This window comes from Cricetulus griseus, chromosome 2 (assembly GCF_003668045.3).
Source record: "Cricetulus griseus strain 17A/GY chromosome 2, alternate assembly CriGri-PICRH-1.0, whole genome shotgun sequence".
NCBI lineage: Eukaryota > Metazoa > Chordata > Mammalia > Rodentia > Cricetidae > Cricetulus > Cricetulus griseus.
Window position 1 is genome coordinate 174,784,432 of NC_048595.1, and position 8,400 is coordinate 174,792,831.

At 41.5% G+C, this 8,400-nt stretch overlaps 1 protein-coding gene across 2 annotated transcripts in view; it reads left to right on the forward strand.

Annotated features, from left to right (window-relative positions):
* Positions 1-3,461, forward strand: part of Fech (ferrochelatase) — a 32,954-nt gene extending 29,493 nt beyond the window's left edge. The window contains exons 10-11 of one of the 2 annotated variants that reach the window (XM_027402756.2): positions 1,220-1,279; positions 1,731-3,461. In XM_027402756.2, the coding sequence (XP_027258557.1) occupies positions 1,220-1,279; positions 1,731-1,865 (195 nt within the window). In that variant the 3' untranslated portion in view covers positions 1,866-3,461. Of the gene's footprint in view, positions 1-447; positions 747-1,219; positions 1,280-1,730 lie in introns of those variants that run through there. The other variant, XM_027402757.2, reaches the window with a different exon arrangement.
* The last annotated feature ends 4,939 nt before the right edge of the window (positions 3,462-8,400 follow it).

The following is an 8,400-nucleotide window of genomic DNA, read 5'->3' on the forward strand; positions in this document are numbered from 1 at the left end:
AAAGTTTAATTTTTTTCCACAATAGAAATTGCTCTTTTGCCCTTTGCTAATAAAAATAATAAAGTTCTCAGATGGTGCTGCAAAAGTGCTGTGTTAAGAGCAGAACTCACTCATACTCTAAAATATGCTTCTCCACATTTAACGAAGTATTTTATCCATATTTTTGTAATCCCCATTTTCTTAAATACATATTTTGGATATAAGTGAGGAAATACAATTAAATGCCTATTCTCATTTTAAGCAAATCCTTGACTAATGTCATTTGAGGGTTTTTTTTTTTTTAATTTTTACTATCATATGCCCTGTGACTATAAATGCTTCCACTTTTCCAATAATGTTCTGGGGACAGATTCATTACTGCTGCACCTTCCTAGTCCGCCCCCCACTGATGACTAACACTGCTTATTCGGCTGCCATGGATGGTTTGTGTTTTTTTTTTTTTTTCAGGTAGAACCTCCTCCATGTTGAGGTCTGGATGTTCACTGAATACCAGTGTGCTTCCCAAGTGGGCTCCTCCTTTAAAAGATGAAGCAACTGATCATATCTCAGTGTGGGTGGGAAAGAGAAGATCCTAGCTATGGAGTAAATTGTACATAGTTCTCCATTATCTAAGAATAATTAGCTGTATCTGTTGTTGGGTTTTTGTTGTTTGTTTTGTTTTTTAAGCTGGGAAAAGGATGGTACTAAACAATACTCACGTTTTTTTCTTAGATTTTTCTCTATAAAGAGTTTATTTTAAAACCCAATTCTACATTGGATTCAGTTTAGACTCAATATGACATAGAGTTTGTAAATTAATTTCCTTCACTTTGGCACTTCCTTGGCATCAAAGCAAGTAGAAAATTTTACTTAATTACAGCAACATTTTCTTAGATAGAGTCTGTAAGGTTTGCCTTAGAGAAGTAGACTAAGGGCAAGAATGGTGTGTGGACTTAAGTCACTCTTGAAAATTCCATCCAGTATAACTGTACTTGTGCAAAGGTGATGTGTCAGTGGTGACACAGAAACAGAAGAGTAGTTTCTGGTAATCTAGTCAGCCTGCCCATCTACCTCATGACCAACATCCATGAGCAGTCTACGAGCATTCAAGGTCAGGCAGAGTTGTGTGAGTATATTTCTGTGCTTACCTTTTGTAGCATTCAGTGTCTTAAAAAGAAAAAAAAAGGAAATGAAAGGAGAATAAAATGTGTCTTTTTCTTCCCATTCTCATTTGATTCAGTGTGGAGCTGAAAACATCAGAAGAGCGGAGTCTCTTAATGGAAATCCATTGTTCTCTAAGGTACCGCCGTGTTACAACTGTTTTAGTAGAACATAGTGTAGAGTGGTCCCTCTGAGAAGCTCTTGCAGAATATTGGTTTTCTCACATATTAGTACATTTGGAGTTCCAATTAATTACAAAACTAGGAGTGAATTCCTTCTCTGCTCCTCCTTTTTCCTTTAGGTAGCCCTAGTCTCCTAATTCTGCCCACCTACAGTTGCCTTGTTTTAAATCTGCCTTTCAGTGAAAGGGTGCAGTGTGTGGGGTAAAAGGACCTATTTCCAAAAGACTCCTGTTTAACTCTGCCTAAGCTTATGACTCTAGAAAGGACTCTGTTTTACAATTCTGGTCAACTCAGTTGAAAAGAAACAGCAACCAGAGCAGTTTTCCCTGGGATGAGTGGAGGGTGTGCCCTGCACACAGGGCCAGCAGATCTCTCATCTCAGATGGCCCTGTACTCTGTGTCTTGCAGGCCTTGGCTGATTTGGTATACTCACACATCCAGTCAAACAAGCTGTGCTCCACGCAGTTGACTCTGAGCTGTCCGCTCTGTGTAAATCCTGTCTGCAGGGAGACTAAATCCTTCTTCACCAGCCAGCAGCTGTGACCCTGCCTGAGGACCCGTGGGATTCACAGATGCACAACCTCCAGACACCTCCAATGGGGATGGAAGCCACATAGCCTGTACAGAGCCTGTGGACACAGATCATGATTTCTTTCTTGCCTTTATTTTATTTTACTTTAATTTTTGCTTTCTTGTGTAGTCCATGCTGGCCTCCAATGGGCCTCCTGCTCACATTTCCTGAATCACAGACATGCAAACTTGTGTTTCTTGGGGAATGGACTCTGAAATTGTTACTGAGGTTTCTATTTTCATACACACATACAGTGAATACTCACAACCCTTTCTGGGGTCAATTTACTCGTGTGAAGTATCTGCTGTGAAATTCCAGGAGTGAGTTTTAAGTATTTATCTTATGAGACACACACAGATTCTGCACTTACTGCCCCAAACAGCCTCCTAAAATAGTATTTTGAATCCCCTCTATGTGCTACCAGTGGTGAATGAGATGTCTACAGCCTCATTGATGTGGGTTAAGTGAATATAGTTAATTTATGAAATATAATTTGTAAAAGAATTGGGCTGAGGGCATAGCTTAGTGATTATGTGCTGGCCTAGCATGCATGAGGCTCCTAGTTTGATCTCCTTCAGTACATGTCGATATTATGATACCTATTCTTTCCTTAAGTCCATAGGTACCAGGATGCTGATGAGTTGGTGTGGTCATCTATCATTGCTTCTATTGTCAGTGCGGTCACCGGTCATTGGTCATTGTGGTGTCTGTAGAAGAGTCTCATTTTCCTCCCCTGAACCTGAAACGAGTGCTCATTTCAAAAGTGCTCTGAGATTTCCCCAGGCACATAGCCTGATAAACATATGGAAATTCAGTCCTTGCTGAATATGCCTTAGTTTGAGTCCATGGTGCCTCAGGGAAGGTGGGGCTCTGTCTGCTTCCTGTTTCCAAGGACAGTGCCACCAGGAAATACCACTGATGGATTTGGTCTCCCTGGGACCAAGGAGGCTCCTAGCATTGTCCTGCTCTTAGTTGAATGCCTCTGTTCTCTGCTTACTTGTTGGAAAATTACTTTATAAAGTTGACTGTGTCTGGTAACCTTGAATTTTCTTCATTAATAAGTTTTGTTATGAAATGATGTAGTCATAGAATAGGCCATTTGTAAAACACAGAGAAGAGATATAACCAGTCTAATGTAATAATTATCATTTTATTCCAGCCCTTTCCTGTGGATAGTACACACACACACACACACACACACACAGACAGACAGTTTATATTGATTCTTTTAAGAATTTCAGCATATCCCATCAGAGTCACTTCATTTCCCTCCTAACATATCCCTGCCTGGATATGTAATGAAAAGTTGTTCTAAAAAATGTAAGAATTGTGTCAGAACAGAACCTGATACTCTGAATTCGAATTTAAATGGATTTTAAAGTCTTTGGGATCCTCCAAGGATTTGTAATAATCACTTTCTCTGAAACTTTGTTCTTCAAAAAGAATACTTCTTTGAGCTTTTTTTTTTTAAATAGAAAAACAGTTCATAAAGTGGAAGTAATTAGGAGGATGCATAGATATTCTATACTGAGGATTTACTATTAATAAACATTATGGCTTTAGTCTGTTTGATTTGTGCTGTCTCCATAAGCTGGCCCAAAATGACTAAACGTGGAGCGTTTACTTTGTAATCCAGCAAGGGAGCATGCTTTCTATTCTCTCTAAGACTTTTCATATGCTGATAATGGCTTCATATTTGAGTAATATCTCCCTTTTGTTACTAATTTGACTTTATCTTCATTAGTAGGCAGTTTCTAGAGAAAGATCAAAGGTCTGAGTACTTTGGAATGTCCCTGTGTCCATTTCATCACCTTTTGGGGATTAGGTTTAGAGCAGGCCGAGAGTCCCACAGTGAATGGATGTCTCAGGGTTAGTGGCCCCTGTTGGCAGGCACTTATGCTCACAGCCATTATCCCCCCTTCAGGGAACTTACTTGTCATCAGTCTTGGCTCTTCAGCAGTTTTTCAGATGAAAATGAATTGGCATGAGATACTGCAGGAAGTTCCAGTTCAGAAGTCACTGCTAGAGTATCCGAAGCCCCACCCCTCCATTTGCAAAGCCAACTTTGAATGAGTTGTCTGGAACTGTATCACTGGCACTGAATTTTGAGCAGACTGCCCTTTGAGAGGCATTTATGGGAATCACTGTTGGTGGCACCTTCAATCATAGATAAGTGAGGCTCACATAGCAGGGTAGCATTTGGCAGGATGGGAATCTTTTTAAACCTGATGAATCTTTGAGAGTTATCCTGTTTGTCAGCTTTGAAGTACAAATGTTTGCACTGGTAATTGGCAATGAACTGCTGGTGTGTCTTGAGCTACTATGTGTACAGACCTGGCTCTTAACTGATCCAGAAGATTGGTCGGTGCTGAGAAGGTTCAGGCCGCTGGTGCCATTTCTAGAAGCCAGGAGGAGGATGCTTTCCCATAGACCTGTGTGAAGGATTCTGCCTCAGAAGTGAACTCATTGTTAACTTCAACCTCACATCAGGACTGAGTTAGAAACCCGTGCCTTTTAATTCCACTGTTTTCTCAAAGTGTGTGTGCTTACTCACATAACCCCATTGTAGGGGAAGCTGTAGCCATGTCTACTTAGGGGCTGGCTACAGGTGTGCCTGACCATGCTTGTGAGGACGTGGTCAGAGTGACGTAGTGTGACTGAGTTTGCTCTTTTGGTTTCACTTTGCTTCTTGCGGTACAGACTGCTACCACGCCGGCTGGCTAGGTCGCTCTGTAAGTAAGGCTTTTCCCTATTAAATACCCTTATATTTCTACCTGACTCCGTATTGGTAATTTCCCACTAAACCCCATGAGCAGGTGTAGTGGTTCTTTGGACTCTTACTATTTTCATTATGCCTGAAATTAGTTAGCAACAATCACTTATGAAGAAAAAGTAGGTTTTTCCATCTAAAGATGCCCAAACTAAGCCAGTCAACAACCCTCAGGTAATATTAGGGCCTTTATGTTTTCAGCTGATCTTGAAAATAGATTCCCCTTTCTTCCTCTTGATGGCATAGAATAGATCATCTAAAATAAAGGCGATGCATTTGGCTTCTTCCTCTAATCTGTTCTCATACTTTGGCATATAATTCAAGAAGTGCCATAGTTTAAGGCACCTGTTTCCTTGGTGTGAGTAGATTTATGTAAACTGTCATCACACCATGGAGGCAAAGAAGCATACTATGCCAAATGCCCAGTAGGACCATCAGAAAGACCCCCACCCTGTTGGGATGAAGATGGCCACGTGACACCCCAAGTCCTAGGCTGTACTGTTTGCTTCCTGGTCCTAGGGAGTAAGTTTGTGTTGCTTCATCTGGAGGGACCAATATGAAGTTGGCAGCCATTTAAAAAATTAGCATATATATATATATATATATATATATATATATATATATATTCTCTCTTTGCTCTTGAACATGGATGTGATCCCTGCCTTGACTTCCACTCAGCAATGTGCTGTGACCTGGATTGAAAGCCAAATAATGCCTTTCTCAACAAAGCTGCCTTCTGTTCGGGCATTTTGTCACAGCAACAGAAAGGAAACCCAGACAAGTGTGCATCTGTGTGCACAGGCACAGAAATCTCTGGCCTCATGGTCAGGTCCTGTCCCAATCCTGAAGACAGGGCAGACTGGCACATCCCAGTCTGGAGGGAAAGAGAAATTTACCAACAAGATAGAGTCGACATGAAGGTGGTGACTTTCCTCATAGTCCTTGTGTTTTTCAGTTGTGCCAGCAAGGTTGGGGGTGGGGGAGACATTTGTCAGGGTAAGGCACTCACAAATATTGCTTTCAATCGTCTAAGGTTAATGTCCTAGAAAAGCTTCGTGACTGTTATTCACAGGACCCTTCTTCCAATTGCCTTGTCACTGAGAGTCCCTGGGAGCCTGTCCTCCCAGTCCAGGAGGTTTTCAGTGATATCCAAATTACATTTATAGAGGCAAGAATCATAGGACTTCTGAGTACATGTGTCAAATGGATTAAAACAGAAATTGATTTGGCTCAAGAAGCAAATCATTGCCTATTAAAACATAATGGTGTCCCCAATTATGTTTAGGTTTCCCGTGACTACTTTGTAGCATGTCTGCTGTTGACTCAGACCATAGCGCCTGGAAAGTTCCTCCAGCTGCTCACCTATGTGCTTCTTTTCAAAATGCATTTCTTTGGGAAATTAGAAACTGAGAAGTTACACAGCACTGGGCTGAGAGCTGGATGCCCTTGAGAAGCAAGCTGTGGCTGCCACTTACGGTGCAGCTTGTAAAGAAGGATTCTGGGAGGCATTTGCCTCTTGAGAGCATGGTTGTGACAGTTTAGGGTCCCAGGAGAGGAAGGAATGTTTTGTTTTGTTTTGTCTGACATGGAAGCCTTTCTACAGGGAAAGGGGTGAAGAAAATGTATACTGGAAAATCAGTTTTGTAGAATTTTCATTGATAATACTGCATGGTTGTTTTTAGCTAAGTTATTAGCCTCCATTTTTAGTACAATAAATTAGTCTATAATAGGCCATTATGATAGAATGTTGGAATTATTTTTTTAAAAACTTATTTTTGTGATTTTTAATTGTGGGGGGTGGGCTGTGAGTGCAGGTTCTCACAGAGGCCAAAGGTGTTTGATTCTTTGGGCTACAGTGTAAGCAGTCTGACATGGGTTCTTGGAGTCAAACTTGGGTCTCCTGGAAGAATAATATATATTTTTAGCCACTGAGCCATTTTCTCCAGTCCCAGATGCTGGAATTGAAAACATTTGTGGTGGAGCCGGGGCAATGGCTCGTTTGATCAGCACTTGCTGCTCAAGCAGGAGAACCTGGCTTTAGATTCCCAACTCCCTTAGCAGAGACAAGTATGGCTGTGCATGCTGATATGGCTGTGCTGGGCATAGGATGGAGATAGGCTCCTTGACTAGCCAGTCCAGCTGAATCATTAAACTCTAGTTTCAGTGAAAGACACTGTTTCAAAGAGTAAGGTGGAGGATTTATAATGGTATCCCATTGTCAACCTCAGGGCCATGTGGATGAGTGCATTGACACAACATGTATAACACACACACACACACACACACACACACACACACACACACACACACACACACAGAGAGAGAGAGAGAGATGGGGGGTGGTGGGGAGGAAGGGAGAGAGAGAGAGAGTTTTAGAATAAACTTGGTTTGGCCTGTATTACCAGCCTGTGGGCATGGATTTAGGTCCCGTTTCTGACTCTTTCAAATTATCCCCTATGTTCTGTTTGTAGACACTCCCCCTTAGTGGGCTGCTTCTTTGTACATACAGCTCAGAATGTCCCCTCCCGTCTCCCTTATGATCAAATGTCTACCTTCCCATCACGTTAAGACAATAGGGCTGGGGTGTAGCTCAGCCATAGACTAGGGCCTGGTGTGTACAAGGAAGGCCCTGGACTCTGTCCCCAACCCTGAAGAAAATGAACACAAGGAAGAGGATTTCATAGATTTTACCCTGAGAACTCATGATATGTTGTATTTTTTTTCATTTTCTTTATTTTGAAAGCATATTGATGTAAGGAACGAGAGTGACTGCATACACTGGCTTATAGCCGATGCTGCGTTCTCAGCTTATAGCAGTTATCCTATGATCTACAGTTTAACAACATTAACAGAAAAAGGTAACATTCAGATCCCATCCCTTCTTATTTATTTTACTACCTCATTGTCTTGTTCTTTATCTTGACTTGGGAAAGTAATGGAGAAAATGATAAACACAGTTTAAAGTTACTCTTGTAGCCACTGCATTGATCCTTCTAGACATATGAAGAAATGGTTTCCAGTTGTTTGAAAAGTATTATCCAGTTTACCCAACTGGCATTTTGACATATAAATGAGTTATCTTACTTTTGTCTTATGTATTAGTAAGAACAAAAAATACCAATACTGGGGCTGGAGAGATGGCTTAGTGTGTAAGAACACTGGCTGCTCTTCCTGACAAACAGGGTTCTATTCCCAGCACCCACATGGTTACTCACAATTGTCTATAACTCCAGTCTCACAGGACCTGATGATGCCTTCTAGCCTAGTTGGGTACTAGGCATGCACATAACACACAGATATGCAAGCAAAACACATACACATAAAATAATTTTTAAAAACGCAGATCAGCACTTATGTCAGAACTATAGCTGTTGATCAGGTGCAGGTCGGTTGACTACAGATCCCAGACCTTGATAAAAATAAGCAGTGATGGACTGGCAAGATGACTGAAAACCTGAGTGTGACCCTAGAAGCACATGAAGGGAGGAGGAGAGAATCAACTTCACGAGGTTGTCCTGTGGCCTCCACCCTGGCACACTCACCACCCCAGGTTACATCTTGCACACGGAAAATGAATAAATAGGACTTTTTTTTAATGAGCAAAAGAATGCATTCAGACAAGTTAAGCTTATGGTAATGTAAACTCACATTCATGCATGGACTGTTGTGTTGTCATCACCTCCCCCCCCCCCCGGATTGCTAGGTGTGACTATTTCTCAGCATCCTCTACTGTGACC